This window comes from Notothenia coriiceps, unplaced genomic scaffold, assembly GCF_000735185.1.
Source record: "Notothenia coriiceps isolate Sejong01 unplaced genomic scaffold, NC01 NC01_scaffold00001922, whole genome shotgun sequence".
NCBI lineage: Eukaryota > Metazoa > Chordata > Actinopteri > Perciformes > Nototheniidae > Notothenia > Notothenia coriiceps.
This window is the reverse complement of record NW_011334623.1, coordinates 139,719-160,218: the sequence shown is the minus strand read 5'-3', so window position 1 is coordinate 160,218 and position 20,500 is coordinate 139,719. Positions and strand designations below refer to the sequence as shown.

General features: G+C 40.6%; 3 protein-coding genes across 3 annotated transcripts in view; all 3 read left to right on the top strand.

Moving 5' to 3' along the window:
• ryr2b (ryanodine receptor 2b (cardiac)) overlaps positions 1-320 on the top strand; it is a 192,107-nt gene extending 191,787 nt beyond the window's left edge. Inside the window, 1 exon segment of the mRNA XM_010793548.1 lies at positions 304-320. Within this exon segment, the coding sequence (XP_010791850.1) occupies positions 304-320 (17 nt within the window).
• The window catches only part of chrm3a (cholinergic receptor, muscarinic 3a), an 83,429-nt gene extending 77,770 nt beyond the window's left edge, over positions 1-5,659 (top strand). Inside the window, exon 3 of the mRNA XM_010793353.1 lies at positions 2,692-5,659. Coding sequence (XP_010791655.1) covers positions 2,711-4,612 — 1,902 coding nt within the window. The 5' untranslated portion in view covers positions 2,692-2,710 and the 3' untranslated portion in view covers positions 4,613-5,659. The remainder of the gene's footprint in view (positions 1-2,691) is intronic.
• A 2,832-nt stretch (positions 5,660-8,491) lies between these two features.
• Positions 8,492-20,500, top strand: part of fmn2a (formin 2a) — a 36,961-nt gene continuing 24,952 nt past the window's right edge. The window contains exons 1-4 of the mRNA XM_010793538.1: positions 8,492-10,701; positions 14,751-14,914; positions 18,495-18,644; positions 19,809-20,498. Coding sequence (XP_010791840.1) covers positions 8,610-10,701; positions 14,751-14,914; positions 18,495-18,644; positions 19,809-20,498 — 3,096 coding nt within the window. The 5' untranslated portion in view covers positions 8,492-8,609. The remainder of the gene's footprint in view (positions 10,702-14,750; positions 14,915-18,494; positions 18,645-19,808; positions 20,499-20,500) is intronic.

Below are 20,500 nucleotides of genomic sequence, written 5' to 3'. Positions count from 1 at the left end.
TGTTTGATATTCCTTTTTTATTGAATTATTTGTTTTTTAAATGTATTTTTCTGTCCTTTTTTTACTCCGAGTTCAGGTAGCAGATGAAAGACAGATTCTCCACTTTTAAGCCCTTACGGTATCTTCACAGAGACACATTTTGCAATTGTAAGCCAATAAAAAGTTGTTTAACATTTATAAACAACACATTGTATTCTCAGTAGAATTTGCTTTGTGGAAAGTAACACGTATTTCTTATTTCTAAAGAGGCTTTTAAGTGTGTTATCTTATCTAAATGTTTGTTCTTATTGTTTGTTCTTGCAGGTATAGACTCAATTTGAAGTTGTATTCATCCACAAAGGGTATTTGTTTGTCACAAAAATACAAAGTATCGTGTTTTTTTCATATATGAGTGCGCTTGCATGGACTATATTTCTCTCCATGCACACGTGATGTACACATTGCATGCACAGTGTATACTCATATAACATAAACACTATACATTTGAAATGTGAAAGAACCGATATATGTCAAAACAGGGGACAGCAGGGAGCCTCATGATAATATCAGCGTGTGCTCAATGTTTCAAACGGCTGTGAATCGCTGTTGGCTCCTGGGCTACTTTAACAGCTCAGTGGGAGGTCTGAGATTCTGTTAAGGCACAGGTGCACCGCTCCGCTTCAAATACCTCTGACTTTGGTTTGAAATAGTATGAGTGCTTTTGACGTTTTACTGTATATGGAATTGCTATTGTGGAGCTTATATGTGTTGTTGGCACATGTATTTGTCGTTACATTTGTGTTGAGGTTTGGGTATGGGGGGTTGTTCTTACTTGTCTTGATGGTAACAAGACAGTGTTTGTTCCCTTCAAACAGGCTCAGGTTAGTGTCAGATTTAATAGGAACCATTGTCATAAACGTGAGCGGAAGAACACCATGTTCATGGCTTTACAATAAAAAGACAGTTCAGGGAAATGTGCTGCGCTTTGTACAATCACTCACAGTGATCTAAAATGACTCCAAATGAAAATAGAGATTACTAAATTATAAAGAAACTGCAGTTTGTTGTTGTATTTGTAACCAAACAAATCATATTTTTACAAAGTGTATTGAAATAACATCCATACTAAACCCATCTTTAAAAATAATTGCACACATTTGTTCAAGTTATGTGAATGTGTACTGCAGCTATACCCCACTCTCTCTCTCTCTTTTGCGTTCTACCTAACTTAGTGGTTTAACTGTTGATACATGAACAACACATTCACTCATAGTGCACATTTGATTTGTTCCTTATTTTACTATTCTTGCTGTCAAACATATATTTTTAACAACATACATGCAAACATTTAAAAGGAAAACATGATGTTAATATATAACAGATTGCACGGCAAAAACTTAAGATGTTGAAATGGATATGACATGCTGCTTCATAAAATGCCAATTCCTCACCTAATTATCCAATTTTCAAGAATTGCTTTGCCAAAATCCACAGGACTGTCCATTCCATTGTGAAGTGATCCCCAGACAACAAACAGCACTCCATGCTCTTCAGGATCATGCTGCTGGTAGCTCTCACCGTGCTATTTGTCTCTTTAAGGTTTTGGCTGTGAAAGCTTTCTCTGCCCAAAATCAGTTTTCAACCTTGTTTTTCTTAGAGGGCTCCTGGAACACTAGATCAAGTCCGGTGACAAAATAACAAGAGCTGGGAATTCATACTGTCAAACTGACAACAACAACCTTTGTACTCAGACAGGAACAATTTCAGAATACCTCCCAAGGTCCTAAAAATCTCTCGTCAATGAATGTATCTCCTCTTTGTCCCCCATCCTTGGTGATGTCTGCAAGCCCATACTTAGGATGATGTCTACTTACTTTTATGGCCTAGCTGAAAAGACAGCAACGTCATCCGTGACATCAGTCAGTCATTGATTTGGTGTTTGAACATCTAATGGCTGGTACCTGGCTGTTGGCTGTCATTTTCATGTTTTAGAAAAATCTATCTACAAAGTACGAGCGTTACAACTACAAAACACATCACAAGAAAAACGATTTCACCTTGTATGTGTTTGACAGACCGACAAACAGGCAGACACAAGATCTGACACCATTCAACTACATTTTAAATAAAAATCACCAGCGTGCAACTTCCACACCTGATACAGTACGTGACACAAGAAAACCACCCACACAAGTCATACAGTAATAATAATAACGTAACGCAAGGTGAAATCCCACCAAAACAGCTATTTTATATGCAACCATGTATGAACATTATCTGTGTGTAAGGTAATTGTCTTTGCAATTTGCTGGGTGTCATAAGGAGCAGATGTGTATTGCAGTCATTCTCTCTCACTGGAAGTTTTGGCTGTCTAGCCTTATTTATTCAGATGTCAAGTTGTAATTTGATATATGGCCAGCAAATGCATTTACAGTGTGCATAAATATCCTCTACAAATGAAGTTATGAGTGATTGCTTATGCTTAACAAGGTGGGCAAATCAGTCCCAAGCATCTTTTCTTTTCCAAACATCGGGCTTTATATAGAAGGTTTCTAGCCTCACCTACTGGATATAAATGGAAATGTCCAATGCTCATGTGTCCTTTTTTCTTTTTCCCTCTATCCTTGTTCCCCTTTCTACCTACCCTTTTGTTCAAATCCCCAACCCCTCTCTCTGTCCCTCCTTTCTTCCCTTTTCTGTCTTTCTCTGTAGAATATGCCATGACACAACGATGAGCTCCAACAGCACAGACCCTGGTCTCTTCCTGACTGCAATCACCTCACTACCATCAGCCGGAGCCTTCCCACAATCTTTGAATTCCCTGGAGAATAATTCATCTTCCACCAGCAATCTCCTAAACCTCACCTCAGAATCTAAGAACATAACAACACCCCTTCATCACGTGGTTAGCCTTCCTTTGTGGCAGGTTATCATCATTGTCTTGCTGACAGGCATGCTGTCACTGATCACCGTCATCGGCAACGTCCTGGTGGTGGTATCCTTCAAAGTTAATCGCCAGCTTAAGACAGTCAATAACTACTTCCTGCTGAGCTTGGCTGTGGCTGACCTCATCATAGGGGTCATCTCCATGAACCTTTACACAGCTTATCTTGTAATGGGCTATTGGGCCATGGGCAAGTGGGCATGCGACATGTGGCTGGCTATAGACTATGTGGCTAGCAATGCTTCAGTTATGAACCTACTGGTCATCAGCTTTGACCGCTACTTTTCAATCACCAGGCCTTTGACCTACCGAGCCAAAAGGACCACAAAGCGAGCTGGGATCATGATCGGCCTGGCCTGGTTTGTTTCTCTTGTTCTGTGGGCCCCAGCCATCATCCTATGGCAGTTTTTTGAGGGTAAAAGGACAGTCCCCTCAGATGAATGCTACATTCAGTTCCTCACAGAGCCCACTATAACTTTCTGCACAGCCATGGCTGCTTTCTACCTGCCTGTGACGATAATGAGTGTTCTCTACTGGCTAATTTACCAGGAAACCCAGAACCGTTCGAAGGAGTTAGCTGGGTTGCAGGGTTCGGGAAGTCGTGGTGGGGCTGGAGGAAAAGGAGGGAGTGGTGGGGGCGAGAAAGCCCGTTTCGTCCATCAGACAGGAAGTTCTAGAAGTTGCAGCAGCTACGAGCTAACTAGGTTATCACGGAGAAGAAGCACATGTCGGGAGTTGGTTGGCCGCTTCCACTGCTGGCCTGGGGTTCGCTCCTGGAGACCTGGCAGTATCCGGCAAGGAGAGGGTGATCCAGACCAGAGCAGCAGCGACAGCTGGAACAACAACGATGCTGCAATCTCGTTGGATCACTCTGGGTCTTCAGAGGATGAGGAATGTGGGGGCAAAGAGATGATTTCCCAGAGTCATGCTATTTTCTCCATCGTTCTCAGCCTGCCTGGTATAAAAGCTGCTGTCAACTCCCAACTCACCTCATGTGAGGATCTGGATGCAGCCTCAGAGAACGATCCCCTCAGGGGAGAGGAGTATAGTAGAGACAGCCTCTCAACCGCCACCACTAACACCACTGCCACCACTACTCCCGATGGTGAAGTAAATTCAGAAAAAAGTGCATACCACCAGCGCTTCGGCTCACGCAAGATTCAATCGATGCCTATCATCCAGTCCAACTCGAACCAAGGCTTGAATGGTCCCTCAACAACTGCTACCACCGCCACCGACAATTCTACCACCAGCACCACCACTAAATCCCCCTCTGTCCCAATATCCTTCAAAGAGGCAGCTATGGCAAAGCGTTTTGCAACCCGTGCCCGGACTCAGATCACTAAGAGGAAGCGCATGTCCTTAGTGAAGGAGAAGAAGGCAGCTCAAACTCTCAGTGCCATCCTCTTTGCATTCATCATAACATGGACACCTTACAACATCATGGTGCTGATCAATGCCTTTTGCAAAAATTGCATCCCAGCGACACTGTGGGCTGTTGGGTACTGGCTTTGCTACGTCAACAGCACAGTCAACCCCATGTGCTACGCCCTGTGCAACAAGACTTTCCGTACAACCTTTAAGATGATACTAATGTGCCAATGGGACCAGAAAAAAAGGCGGAAGCAGCAGTTCCAGCAGAGGCAGTCGGTGGTCTTCCACAGAAGGATTCCCAGGGAGTCAACGTAAAGGACTAGGAAGAGTAAGATTTAACACAGGAGAAGAAAAAGGAAGAAGCATCCATGTAGTTGTTTCTGTGGAGTATCTTTGCTTAGAGATCCTTAATGTGTTTCTCTGCTGGTGTGTCCAGCACAGCAACCCCATGTGGTGGTTTATGAGATATGTGTTGGTGTTGGAGCATCCTTTTAGCAAAACTGTGTGCTTGAAGGATTGTGTATACAGTAGTGAGATTCAGTTATGAAAACTCTCTCTCTCTCCTTAATGAATTCAACCGTTTGAATGTGGGAACCAATAGAAAAGGGCTTTAAAATGCTTTGCAGGAGAATCTTTGAAGTGCAATTGACACAAGAGGAAAGGATATATTTGTCACAGGGCTGGGTATTCACATGTATTATATTGTCTCTACATAGATCTGTAACGTGCAGAGTGGTTTTGCATTAAAAACAAAACATGGAATCTGTTGTCACTGAAAGCCAAGACAAAAACTAGTGTTAGTGTTCACATGCTTCTACATCGTACTGATTTGACCTGTCTCCTATTGACTGGCAGGTGTTTTTATCAGAAACTATGTACATTGCCTTTCTACATAAATATAGCTTCCCTGTGTCTGATGGAATATAAAAAAAAGTTCTTGAATTGTGTCCTTCAGTCAACAGAGTTATTTTTGTGATATTAATTTTTGAGGTTTTCTAGATATTCCTGAGATTTTGAGCCAGTCTGAAAATTCTTCTTCTGATGAATTGAGTTGTGGATATTTGTGTGGCACCACAGTCAGTGAACTGCTGTAGTGTTCAATGTGATTGTTGTGGTTTTTATGGTGGAGACAATAAGTACATTGGTTGTGTTTAATGTACTTGCAGTTCTCTGTCCAGAGTAATGATTATACATTGATGATATTCTGTTTGTGTCTATTTGAATATTTCTGACTTGATATACAATGATTGATTGCACACACAAAGATGTCCATTTATAAAGATGTGTGTTTTGATGTTACACTATCTTTTAGATTTCTACAAAATGATACAGCTACGGTACTTTTTGTAGAGGGCCGCCACTCTTTGACTTGAGAAATAGCTGTATTTCTGGCAGTCCCACTTCTAAAATTGTACTTGCTTAGGCTTATAAGTATGAAATTAAATTTAGATTTGAAATTTTAAAAGTATATATATTTTGGATCTTGAAAAATAAGGTTTGCAATCATTGAAGTAACCATCGTTTAACTTTCTGTCGTAGCCGGAATATTTTATGTTGCATTTAAAATGATTTTTGGGTGAAGTTTTTTCTTATTATTAAGCAGCAATTGATTTGTAAATAGAATTGATAGCTATTTTGGTCATCAAGTTTTTCCATACACCAACAAGTCAGCATGAAGAGGCCAATGACTTCTTGATGGATAAATAAGAATTTATTTTAATTGTTTATTTGTATTGCACATTATCTTATTCTTATTTTAAGATGGTTTTTACATTATTTCCACCCAGATATTGAATACAGTGCAAAAGGTATTGAGGGCAAAGGATAACCTAGCCTTTATTATGACAACTGACGTACTGAAGAATTGGATCATTTTAGTACAATTGTATTCATATGTGCTGAGTGCAAAGAGATGTTAACAAATATCCCATGTGTGTCATCGGGGGGAATGTGCTCCAGTGTCATGATACCTTATTCAGTAAAATATGAGGTTTTTGTACTTAAATATTGGGAATGTAAACTACCAAAATTGTGAACACAAACATTTTGTTACATTTCAAGTATGCAATCATACTCATATTTTAAGTCAATAAAAAAACAAAAACCTTTTTGACAGAAATTATCAGTTTTTTCATGTCGCAAGTTATAATGTTATTTTGTATCTGTATGTATAATTGTAACCTTTATTTACACACAGGGTGATTTCATGAATATGGAAACTACTACCACTACTACTACTACTACTACTACTACTACTACTACTACTACTACTACTACTGAAATAATACTTGATATACAAAAGAATATATATTTAGTTTGTAATGAAATCCAGTAGATAATGATTATAATTTAAGGCGATGTACCTGATCTCAGAGTTAAATGTGTTATAATTTTAAAAGCTATGATCTGTCATTTTGACTTTTTTTTAATATTGTTCTAATTGAGTTATCTTTTATCCCCTATTTTCATAAACCTGTGTTGTTCAAGTTTGTATTTAGAGTTGCTGCAATGTCAGGTAATGTTAGGAAGACACAGCTGATATCTTCTTGGGTGGGAGGGGGGTTTAAAAGTTGCATCATGGTGGACTATTCCAACTAGATAACACTGGACGACTTGATATTATGCGTGGAAGCTTGCGTCTAACTTGGTGTTAAATTAAATTTGTGCATCACTGTCTGACACCACCACACCATTCGAACTGAGTGTCTAATTATACCCAGAAAATGAATGAGCACAGTAATGTTCTTTGACCGTTGCGCAGTTGTGTATTTTCCCATAATGAGGCCTGATGAAGTTAGTAAGGGGAGTCTGAGACGGTGCTAATGGAAGTTGGCGAAGGAGACCAGACATGTGATGAGGAAAATACCAACTTCATGTGACCCATGGCTGAGGAGCGGCTCACAGAGGAAGACAAACAGCCATTTGTGTTGTTTTCTAAACCAGGGAGGAGAAGTCACAGGCTCAGTCACAGGCAAGTACACTGTCATTTATAATAATATGTTTTAAAATATCTATCTTAAAGGTTGATCATCGATATTTCACATACTGTATTTTCATATACATGTACATATTACACATTTGGCTTGCATTGGAAAGTGATTTAAAAGTGCGTTTGTTTTACAGAGACGATGTCCTAGAGTGCTCAGAAGTAGAAACTGATGTCATTATTTAAGATTTGAATAAAGTAAACTGTAAGGAGTTTAATGAACCTAGTAACAACAAATGTCTTACAATTAGGGGCCTTGTTAGTACAATGTGTTATTTAAAAAATATATATATATTTGTTTGCGTTTATCTGGTGTACACCCTGGATGTGTTTTCTTACTTCAAACCACTTACTTTTTAATTCAATCAATTAGTGTCTAATGGCTAAACCTTATCTGTACCACACCCATAGCAGTAATCTGTCCTAAGGCATGACTTGATTCAGGCCCACACACACATACACCATTTAGATCATGTCAATTCAAGCTTTAACAGATGTTTTTGAATGAAATATTTGGCGATATTAAAACTGTAATATGTATTTTACTTTGGACATAGTTCCAACTGCACTACCTGAGAAGAAGTAAATAGCAGTAAGAATATCTAAATGTTGACATCAGACATATTTGGCATGCTGAAATAGATTCATTTTCGCTATGTATGATACAGTATTTTGATTTAGATTAAGAGTCCGTCTGCCCATTCTGTGGATACAGAAATAGAACATTTTGTATTATTTAATATTTTTTTGAAAAAAGGCGATCGCAAGATCCTTGGTCCCACCAGCTCCCACCGACTATATTGAGTACGCTCGTATAAGATGAGAAGAAATCTGCAAATATTAGGATAACTCAGTTTGCATTTTACATTTTCACTAGATTGACTAATTGATTTCACTTTTTCACTTTTCATACATGCCTGCTTAATGGTAATTTCACAAAGTTTCTCTTGCTGTCACCAGTTGTGTTACGTGAATGTTAATCCATCTTTTCTTAACTTAAATCCAGATAACTGTGTTTGTAAATCCAAACATCTTAAGTGTACAAGTAATGGACAAATACATGCAAAGTGCTAAAACACAGAGTGAAAGAATTTAATGGAACAATGATCACTATTCACTAAATGTGTACAGTCCATGGCAAAAAGAGACATAAGACTGAATTATGTCAGCTTGAACTCATGTTCAACTTTGACATCATGACTCCACCGGGAGCAGATTCTCTCTTACAGTTAAGCTTAAATGTATCAAATGAACCAATGTAAATGTTCCTCTTCACTTCATCCTGTCTAGATCTTCTCCCCTCTGGATGAAGCCACAGTGGTCAGGATGCAGACTTTTAAGACGGTGGAGACCCAGGTGCCCTTTCTGAAAGAGAGTTTCTTTACCACCACTTTCAAAGGCAGGAGGAAGAGCAGCGTTACCAACCTCCTCCGTAAACAACAGAACTCACTCCTCAATCAACACCAGTGCATTTTAGAGCATCCTAAACCAGTCATTTGCACTTCAGTCGAGAATGGACAAGGATCGCACACTCCTGAACATCAACGACTCGCTCGCTCGTCCAGCAGCCCGTTATGCAAGACAGCAGAGCGTGCAGCAGCAGATGGGGATAAAAAGGAGGGGCAACAAGAGAGGAAGGATAAGAGAGTGAGCGAGGCTGTGCACGGGAGGGGGGGTGAGCAAAGAGTGAGTGGTAGTGAGCCCGCGGCTGTCAGTGCCAGTCTCCTCCTCCTTTCATCATCAGCATCAGCGGCACAGGGGGAGGCAGCATCATTCTCACAGCTGCCTTTAACTGTGGTGGGCAGACAGCAGGGATTAGGCAGCTCTGATAGGGCTCTGACCAACAGAGGAGAAGCATCAATAGCATCCCAGGAGGAAGCCCAGCATGCCCAGCCTCGACCCCAGCAGAATGGCCTGTTAGCAAAGGGAGTCCGCCTGTTTAGAAACATGGGGAACCAGGAAACAAAGCAGAAGAAAGGAGGAGGAAGTGGAGGAGCAGCAGGGGATGTCTCCTGTGACGGCGATGCTGACGAGAGGGATGTGGACAAGAAATCTAAAAAGTCCCACAACAAGATAAGTAAAGCAGGAGAACAAGCCGGTAGGAAGAAATCGAAGTCTGAGTCGAAGGGCTCTATGTTTTCTGGCATGAAGATCAGGAAGAGTTTATCAAAGGCGAAAGGGGTGTCTAAGGATGATATGTTGGACGATGGGCGGTCAGCACACTTGAGCAAAGCAGGGCCCACACCAAGTGCAGAGGCGTCAGCTGATGAGATGGGCATGCTATCAGATGTCGAGACTGGCCGGAAAACAAGCTCAGGGTCGGATGCTGACCTCTACAGTTTTCACTCGGCCGCAGCTGAACATGAAGACCTGCTCTCTGACATCCAGCAAGCCATAAGAGACCAGTCCAGTGACAAGCAGGAAGTGCTTACTGTTAATCTATCTGAAGGACTATCATCTGAGGGGAATAAAGTCCAGGAGAAGCTAGAGTCTCCTCAGCTATTAAATCTAGAAAAGGATGTTTATTCTCCTCCTGTTGGTGTTGAATGCGTACCAAAAGAAGTAAGCGAGAAATATAAGAATGTGGAGAACGAAAGCTATGTCATATCAAGTAATTCATCTGGTACAGGAACCCCGAGTGAAAGTGGTCCAGCCTCTTCGGGCCCGGATACAGAGAGAAGCAGTGGAAGCCTTCTCCCAAACACTAACAGCACATACAGCTTCCACGACAATACGACTAACAGTTCCACGTATGAGAGTGCTGAGGAGCACCAAGAAGACTTGGAGAGCCCAGTTCTGGCTGCACAGAGCATAAATACAAGTGTGCCAAGTGTCTGCTTGGACCCGGTGGTGGCAGGTTCGAAGGGGCCTCACAAGAGTGTGAGCAGCATGGACCTGTCTATGGAGAGGGAAGAGGAAACCGGGAGACGGGACTTCCTCTCTCTAAAAAGGAGGAAGAGTAGTTTGTCATTTAGTCTGCTAACGCCAGACGTTCCTCAGCATAGGCGGACATCCTCCACCGTCTCCCCTTCAACTGTCAAACTCTACCCTCCAGTCCACCCCTCCTATGTTAAGACCACCACCAGGAATCTCACCTCTCCAATTGGCTCCCCTATTACCAGTCCCAATGTGCCCAGGAAAACAGATGTCAACGATGCTGCTGTAGAATCGACCCAGGTATTAAGAAAGCTCAAGAAGAGGTCTTGCTCAGTTGCTGGGTCCCTCAGTGGGGCAGCAGACTGGTTAACAGAGTTAGATAAGCTAAGAAGGAGGCAGAGTGGTGAGGCCACATTTCCAGAGCAGGAGACACCTGAGAAGGGAAACACTGGCGGGAACTACTGGACCCTGGGCTCCAGGAGAGCACAGTATGGACGGCAGGCCTCCACTTCCACAGTGCCCTACCTGGACGTCTTCTCTGGTGAGTCTTTCCGTATAGTTCAGAGAAAAAGAGAGGTATTTGGGGGCTTCTTGATTTAATGTTGTGAACTAGCAGAGAGTGGTCTTGTATTTTTAATCAAATGGATGATAGAGGGATGTTGCAAACATGTGAATGGATAGGAACAAGGATGTCTGTCTCAGCACCTTTTTACGAATGTTATTGGACTATTTGAAATGGATTTTATAATCAGCATCATCAGTGTGATGCACCAGGGGACTGCTACACTGAGTAGGGTTTATCATCTATTCACACGGTTAAAAGAAGAAAAACAAGGAGACAACACCAACCTTTAGTGACCTAATTATGACAGGAGCAAAGGAGGAAGTCAGGAAGACATTTATACAGAGCCAGAAATCCATAAGAGGAGGATTTAGAGTGATGGATGGGGAAAGAAACACAGGACTTTCACACAAGAGGCCAAACCAACAACGCCTTGTTGTCATTGTGTCTCTTGATTGATAATACCTCACTTCCTGTCTGTAGTACTTAGCTTTAAGCCTGAGTGTTCTTAGTCAAGAGGTAAATCTCCGTCTCCTTTTAAAGAAGCGCTAATTAGCTTCCTACAGTAAATCAGCTAGGCACTGTAGGCTTTTGTTGTTGACTATATCCAGCTGCAGATGATGCATGTGGGAAAATAAAGAGCGTTGTTTATTGACAACAAAGGAAGTATGGCACAGAGAGTAACCTACAACATGCTTTAGTTAATACAAGCCATACATGTTAGCAGGATCAATACATTGTGGCTAATGGCCTTTACATGTGATCTTTGAGATAATAATATAGAAAGTCATTAGACCTATGTAGAAAAAGCTTTTATTGACTCTCAGAGAAGCAATATTTGACTGAATACATCAGGACTTACCAGGGACAAATCACAATTCAAATATTATGCCTAATTGGTTTTTCATTTATTCCTGTTGTTGCTGGAAATCCCAAAGAGAGCAGATGTGACTCCTTTTGGTTTGGCTCCAATCCCCAGCCATGTCTGAGATTAGCTTATTATGCAATGTTTTTGTAAAATGATTATGTTAATAGCCTAGTAATTTTAATTCAAGTGACTTACAAATGAGATCATTATACAAATGATCACAGCGGGAATAATAAAGTTATGATTTAAAAGTACAATAGCTCATGAAAGTCATGATAAAACAGTGGGGGCTCTTTTATTGAGAAGTGTCTCAAGAACAAAAGCCTATTTCTAATGAAACAATGCCACTCTGTCCTCATTTTCTGTTGCATTTCAGGAGCTCAGCTGCTCTCCACTGTCTGAGCCACATGTCCTCATAAATCTACTCTCAAGCAGCTCTGCCCCCCCCGCCCCCCAGGGGAATCCACACACACACACACACACACACAACCCATCCAGTGCACACTTGTGGATGCTAAACACAAGTGACAGTTTATCTGCATGACAATAATGTGTCATGATATGAGATCCATTCACATTTCGTCAGGTGAAATTATTGCAGCCAAACAATGGAGGCGCATTGTATCTCGAACATTAACATTTGGCCTATATGGCATTTGGTAATTATAGGACATATGCTGTTTTTATTCACAGACTCTGGTTATGTCACCATTGAGTCTTTCACTGATTCAGTAATGCATGTCACAGCAATCAGTTCAGAGAGTTCTCCAGGTCCCATTGGGCCCTTAGGAGAGAGTGGGAGGACTGATAGAAAATAAGGGGAACAATTTAACATTTGAAACAATTGACAACATGTGAGACTTTTAACACACATTCTCGATTTAAATGCTTTAACGTGAACTCATTTGTATTACAGTTTTTCTCAATCGCTAAACCCACTTTTTAGAATCTAAATTCATTTCTTCAAAACAAGAGCATAGCCATCTAAACAGAAACACACTTGCCATAACTCTGAATATCTTTTGCAAAATGCACTTACATGACCAAAACTGAAAATACTGGTCACAAAAAAGAATAAGTCGATCGAAACAGAACAAATTGTCCTCTAATGAGACAAATGTGTTTTCATAACTGAAACTCCGGTCACCATAATAACCCATTCTACCATAACAATATACATTTCTTGCAAAGTGCTCTAAGGCACTCAAAACTAAAAATACCCCTTCCAAAACCAGATACCTTCTCCAAAAACAAACATTTGTCAGCTCATGAGAAGACTATTTGAACAGTCATTACTAAGTGGNAGTTCTCCAGGTCCCATTGGGCCCTTAGGAGAGAGTGGGAGGACTGATAGAAAATAAGGGGAACAATTTAACATTTGAAACATGTGAGACTTTTAACACACATTCTCGATTTAAATGCTTTAACGTGAACTCATTTGTATTAATTGTGAGACTGTCTTTCTTGAAGATTTGACCGTGCCTATTTAATTCTGTCACACAATCCATAAAATGCAATCGGTTTTCAGTGCTAGCCATCAAACTGCTCAACGTCCACAGCGCCATGAGTCATAGGACTTTGTTTATTCATTTGAGGCCGTCCACTGAATCACATGTTTTTAATAGATATTAAGCTAGTCTAACAGCATTAACAACNNCAGTCATGCAAATTCTATCATGTAAATGTTTTCAATGTAACATCATTACTGTAAGGTATACAGTACATTCCATGGAGTTACCTTTTTCAATGGGGTGATTGACTGATAACAAGTGTTAATATTTTGCACATCAAGTGTCAATTAGTGTAGCTATGGTCTAAGTTTATGAGGAAGTGTTATCCACTGTGAGAAGATTATTTGTTGTTTTGTAGACATGAGTTACACAACAGATTTTTGATCTTTGTGTAGAGAATTGTAACTTCAGTTAGAGAATTGTGTGATCTGTTTTGCAAAACACTGCTTAGCATCTGCATTTTGTGTGATATCAATGAGAAATGGTATACTGTTGTAGAGAAATGGTTTTCTGTTTCGATGGCTGTGCTGTTGGTTTGATGAAAGGAATTTTGATTCTAAATAGTGGGTTTAGCGATTGAGAAAAACTGTAATTGTGAGACTGTCTTTCTTGAAGATTTGACCGTGCCTATTTAATTCTGTCACACAATCCATAAAATGCAATCGGTTTTCAGTGCTAGCCATCAAACTGCTCAACGTCCACAGCGCCATGAGTCATACAGTAGGACTTTGTTTATTCATTTGAGGCCGTCCACTGAATCACATGTTTTTAATAGATACTAAGCTAGTCTAACAGCATTAACAACTGACTGCACTCTCTGTGTCATGGTTGGAGTCTTAAGTAACAGAGCTGTGTTTTTCCTCCAGTCTCAATCCTTTTTTTTTGGTGCTGTCGCTTAGTCACTATTTCCCCTAATGGTTGTGTTCCTGCCACCATTAAGAAACAGGATTCTTCCTTATCTGGGATCCAGGGATTTCGAGACGATGACACATTTCCCACAGCTCAAACTCACTTTTCTTTCTAACTCTGGCTCCATGAAAAAAAAAGTATTTACTCCTGATTTCCGAGACAAAGAGAAACTACTTTGTTTTTCCAATGTCTTATTTAAAAGTAGAATGAATAAATGATACAACCACACCACCAGGTCAAACATTGTGTTGATGCTTGTCTGACACCAAAAACCCACTTATCAGTTATATCAAGTTCATCCATAGGTGTTTTAAGACTGTATTAGTTAAAACAGTTATATTATTAGATGCACTTGTACCATGAATGTGATCCAGCATTTGTAAAAATGTTGCACAGCACAATTAACACCATCTCTCTTGTCACCCACATGTAAATGGTGTGAACGGAGTTTGCACGTGTAGGTGTTTCATTATCACAACCGAAACTGAGACATCTCTTTTCAACTAACACTTGCAATTGCCTCATTCTGATACTAAGAAATAAGTAATACGGAATCCAGAATCAGGATATATTTATCTTAACTTAAAATGTAACGTTTCCAGACAAAGAAACACAAATATTCAGTCATAGTGAGCCAACATGAGTACCTGCAGTTTATTCCTATGATGGAAAATGGAGCTCTGTATTTTTAGTTTTTTTCTAGTTTTATCATTGCACTTCATTGCTTTTTTTGTTCTCAGGTCGCACTCTTCTAGACTGGCTGTGTATGCATCATGAAGACGGGTCTACAGAAGAGGAGGCGAAGGAACTGTGTCAGCGACTGTTGGTCCAAGGTCTGCTGCAGCCTTTCAGTGACAGCACAGCAGAGCCCCATGGTGACAGCCCTGTCTCAGCACTCTTTAATGTAAGACCTCTCTTCACTGTCTGCCATCATGCTAGTTTTAAAAAAATGATGACATGAGTTGCCCTGCATCAGCAATTTAATGGTATGTATTTGATTTCAAAGGCAATAACTGCAGGGATACAGCTCAATTGTATCTTTAGCTTACCACAATGGGATGCATCTTGTTAGTGATTGTCCCATGGGCTGTGTTTGGAGCACATACATGTAGTTATTTAACATGTGCTTATCAGCTGATACGATCGAAGAATTTAGCTCAAAGGGATTTGCAGTAGCCAACATATGTTAGAGAGCAATGCAAAGCTTATCAGACTTTCTGTATTTACTGCTGTATAACTGTGATTGGTCCCCGAGACTTTTCATTATCTGAAGAGCAGTGGTGCGCGTAGACAGTGTGGCCCCTTCCAAGTTAATTTCATGAATCTTTAATTCTCCATTCCTGTAATGCTTTGCAGAGAACTAATCTCATGTGCATCAAATCCTTCACCACAGCCACCGCCTTAGCTATTTCTTTCAAGTTCCCCTGTAGCTGAATCCATCCGACTGAACTGCATGATGGTTGTTTTGAGTCAACACACTGTCAGAATCAGAATCAGAAACAGGTTTTATTACCAGGTAGGTTTACACGTACGAGGAATTTGACTTGTGGTGCATAAAAACAAGAATTAAAAACACAGGTAGAGAACTAGAAAAATATTTAAAATAATACAAAATATAGTAAAATATAAAAGTATTTGCAAATTTTGCATCGCAATGGAATGGAATAAGAAGGAATAAAATATGGGATAAAAATAAATCGGCAATAATACAAAATATTGTTGTACATTGTGTGCATTATATTTACAAATCTGCCAAATAATTATTACAACTAGAATATCTTTCATGTGAATATCTTTCAATACCAGGAAGTGACTTGGTAAATCCTATTTGATTATGTGTGCATGGATGTGTCTTTATTTCTCAGAGAAGTTAAAAGAATTACATTTGTTGTAATACATTTCACACAATAGGACGCTGAGATGAGTTTAATGATTTATTGTATCATTAGTGCTATTTTTATCAATGCTAGCAAACTGGCTCAACGGATGACAATGTATGTCAGACCACTACTTGGGTTCAGACTGAAATATCTCAACAAGTATTGTCTGGTTTGCCATGAAATATGAATCATTCATGAGTAATTCTACAGCCTCTTAGAGATACTTTCTATAGCGCCATTATGGGGTTGATCATTGTTGTGTGTGAATGTCAACAATTATGGAAATACTTCAATTAAATGTTCTAAATATGTTCTCATTGTGCCCAGATGATAAATCCCTCACTTTTTCCATAGCACCACAATCAGGAGTTGTCACTTATTCAGTGAAATATCTCAAGATTTAAGTCTTACAACATTAATTTAAACATTTTTTGAGTGAAATATCTCAACGACTGTTAAATTGATTGATATGCAACAGATAATCTTGCTCGCCACAAGATGAGTTGTAATCACGTTGTTGATCCATTTGACTTGTGTGTATTAGTGTTTAGTGTTGATCTGAGTACAGCCTCACAGAGCTGTTGACTCTTATTATTGTGTTTGTTTTATTTCAAAGAATGTGAACAGATTAGTGTGGCTCTAGCGGAAAATGCACCTCCCCCACAGATGTTTATTCATAGACTTACATTGTACATGCACATATGCACAAAGTATGATAATATATCATATATCATATCATATTATGCATTACCTAAACACAAAGAAATACACATTCACCAGAACATGCATGCTTTATAAAGTTATATCTTATTCTTCTTGCTCAGTGTGTTGTCACAAAGTGCAGAGTTCTTGCTTTTTATGTACAATTGTGCCCCGTGTGCACTCATATTTACAAAAGGACAGACCCAGACACTCTTATTCAGGCATTTCCTCGCATGGCTGGATTAATAGCAGTCGCTCTGACACTCTGTGCTTGCGTAGACCATCTGCTGACCATGTTATGTAACAATTCCACGTGCCTTGGGCTCAGGCTGCTCTTCCCCAGCAGAAAGCTCACCATGTCCGAGTAGCACTCTTCGAGCCCACCCCCCTTTTATGTTGTCGTTCTTTTTTGTTTTGTCCTCATTCTCTGCTTTTGGCCTGGAGTCCTGCATTTTTCAGCTTGATCAAGAACAACCTTTGATGTTGCCATTCAGAGTACAGATCCTGTGTTATTGTTAACGTCCCTTTTTAAATTAATGATCACACTCTGTTTATGCTTCCCTGCACCCTTTAGCCCCATTCATTATTTCTATTTTTACATAATTCTTCTTTAATTTACAGTTAAATTACATCTTGAAAACAATCTCTTTCTAAATGTCCTTGTTCTTTTTCTATCTCCCTATTTCCATCTTTATCTCTCCTCTCCTCTTCTGTATGTCCTTCTCTTTGCTACCTAAATATGATATTGCATCCAATGTCACTACTTTGCTGAAGTGAATAAATGTATGACTTGTTCGTTTCTTGTTCTGCATACTGCCTGAAATTCAATACTTCATCGGCTTCATTCAATCTAAAATAAGGTTTTAGGAGGATAGGTAGCATGGGCTTCCATCGATCTGGCATGCTCTGTACATTGTGTGTGTTTGTTTCTGGCTGTAGGTCAGGTTACCTTAACACATAATGGGTTTTGTACTGAGGGTTTTTTTCTCAGCAAATGTAGCACATGTATGTGATCTCACTGGATAATGACTTGATTAACACTGCCGTGTATAAGCATTTAGTGTGTCACTGCATAGCATTAGCACTTTAGCACTGCTGCATTTAGCACTTGCTGGTCGAAACCATCAGACCTTTTAATCTGTGTTTTTAATATGTCTGTTTTCAAAGCACTCGCTGGAGCAGTGACTATAAATCTCGCTGTATTCTGTACAATGACAATAAAAGCTTTTTAATTTTGAATTGAATAGCATTACGTTCTAACTCACAGTCTGCTTGGAAATAATTGCTTTTTTTATTGGTCAAATAAAAAGTATTATAGAAAATCAGGGAAAGTTTGGTTTGTTTATTTTAGACTTTTACCACTACACGCTTTGTTTACATTTTTTGTGGTGCTCGTTATAGTGTCTGGTGTTGTCTTTGAAGAAAGATGAAGAGGGGAGAAGCAGGAACAATTATTTCAGTGTGTTTTTTTGCTCCGTTCTGATTTAATACCATTGATGCTCAGCCTATGAGGTTCAACAGGTCCTCCAAATCATTCACCATTTTTTTTTGTGCGTTTTCAGTTAAGATGCTTCAAAAAGCGGAGAATTTATTTGAATGTCTCAATATGTTTGACTGTGTGTCACATTGACTATGCAAAAGGAATAAATCTTTATTGTTCGACTGCTGTTTTTATTCTCAGGTGTTTCCACTCTTGAAGGGTTCATAAAAAGCTTCTACTTGACTCATATCCCCTGTGAATGTTGTTAAACTTTTATTGGATCCCACCATGTGTTCACACTGTTGGGAATATGTTGGTAGTAGTACTTGGTTTGAGCATGTCGTTTTAAGCACCACCATCTGACTTTGGGTCTGATCTCCTTTACAGTAAATGTGCTTGCTTGTTTTCTAAACTGTTTTCAGGAGGAGCAGCTGTACACCTGGGCATCTGTCGGCCTGCCAGTTTCCTCTCACCTGTGGGAACTGTATGGGGGGCGACCCACAGGCAGAGAACAAAGCTTGAGATCATGTTTGCATCAATCAGCCAAGACCCCAGGAGCTCTACCTGCTCAGGTTGGTTACATCTCCTCTACATCTAGAAATATTTTACTGCATGATTGCCCTGTTTTCCCCTTTGTGCATAATATTGGATTTCATTTATTGTAGTGTCACCTTAAATCAGAGAGCATCATCAGAAATGTTGTTTTTTGGTTTTGTCATTGGCAGATCTAGACCAATGTCTGGGGCTGTGCTGGGGCCAGTTATTTATGACAGTGGCACATTAAATGCCGGTAAAAAGAGACAAAGACAGTGTTCAAGATTGAAACATATATAGTTCAGTATATAGTATAACACCATAAAAAAACAATATTTTATGGGTTATTAATTTACCTTATCAAAAACTGATTTAACTTTGTCTCAAATTAAAGCACAGTCTTTGCTTCAACACCATCAGAAATGGGATTATCATAGATTCTTCTTTCTGAGGGGGAGCCAAAGTGGGGTCGAATCTCAGTGTTTCAGGAGCTTTCATAACACATTTAGTCAATACAGGAAAACAAATTCAACAAGACAATACCTATACAACCTGTCAAAGTGTTGAGAAATTGCTCAAACCCAGTCTCACAAATCTGCATCAGCCACAGAGCTCAGCTGTAAACTGCTCTGTGTCCACTAGAGGCCAGGCTTGTCTTGAAAGACTTGTTAGATCATTAAAGTGAACCTCACTGTTTCCTACAGGAGTTAATACATTAGGAAGGCTATACTTACTGCACGTTTTCCTTTAGATTCAACGATGTGACCACAACTGGGGAATGTGTACTAGCAGACACAAGCCCTTCCCATGTCAAGACCGACGAGACTCTCTGTCTCTGGGGTCAAATCTCTCGGTATCCCCTCATCCTGCTATAACCAGTCTGGAGCCAGAGGTCTGCTGGAGTAGACATAATGGACTCTCTTGACCCTTATTTTGATCACAGCTCTGTCGCTAAACTCCCTCATTTGTGGGTGTTGTACTGTTCATAAAGCATCATTCATTTAATGATTATGTGGCCAAGATTTACCAGGACATTTTATGTCTATTTAGTCCAAAATATGCTTGACTGTCTGCTTTCAAAGATGGCTTCATTTATCAAAAGCACAAACTCACAGCATCACACTCATTTACTTTAGTTTCCTTTTGTGAACCCAAATGTAGTTGCATGCTAAGTTAATATCTTATTTTGTGTTCACTGACAGACAGACTCCAGCAGGTTGAAGTCAGGTCAGTCGTCCTCGGAGGATGAAAGCTGTCTCATCCCTCAGCTGGAGCGGACCATCGATGACCTGCGGATTAAGATTGCTGTGTTGCAGGGCCAGCAGGCTTCCTTGGCAAAGGGCAGCGCTGATAATACTGGATCTCTGGGTGCTTCCCACCACAAGGCCTCACAGATGACGGGAGGAAGATTGGGGAAGATGAGCCAGGAGGTGTCTGTCCAGACCTCACCTGTGGGGGAGGGCTTTAAGTTTGACGTGCCTTTCAGCAGAGGATCAGGCAGCGTGCCGTCTCCTGTTTCATCCTCCATCCCCAAATCTACAGAGAGCTTTGTCTGCACGTGCCAGCAGAGACAACAGAGCGGTGCCCATCAAACTCCCCCACCTCCACCACCTTTACCAGGGGGTGTCGCTCCTCCTCCCCCACCACCTCCCCCGCCCTTACCCGGGTTTGGACCTTGTCCACCTCCGCCTCCCCCTCCTCCTCCTCCACCACCAGGTTTTGGACCTCCTCCACCCCCTCCTCCTCCTGGTTCTGGACCTCCACCCCCACCTCCTCCCCCGCCGGGTATGGGTCCACCTCCTCCACCTCCTCCCCCTGGAATGGGACCCCCTCCTCCACCGCCGGCCCCGGGCTTTGGGCCTCCACCACCACCAGGCTTTATGCCCTCCATGGC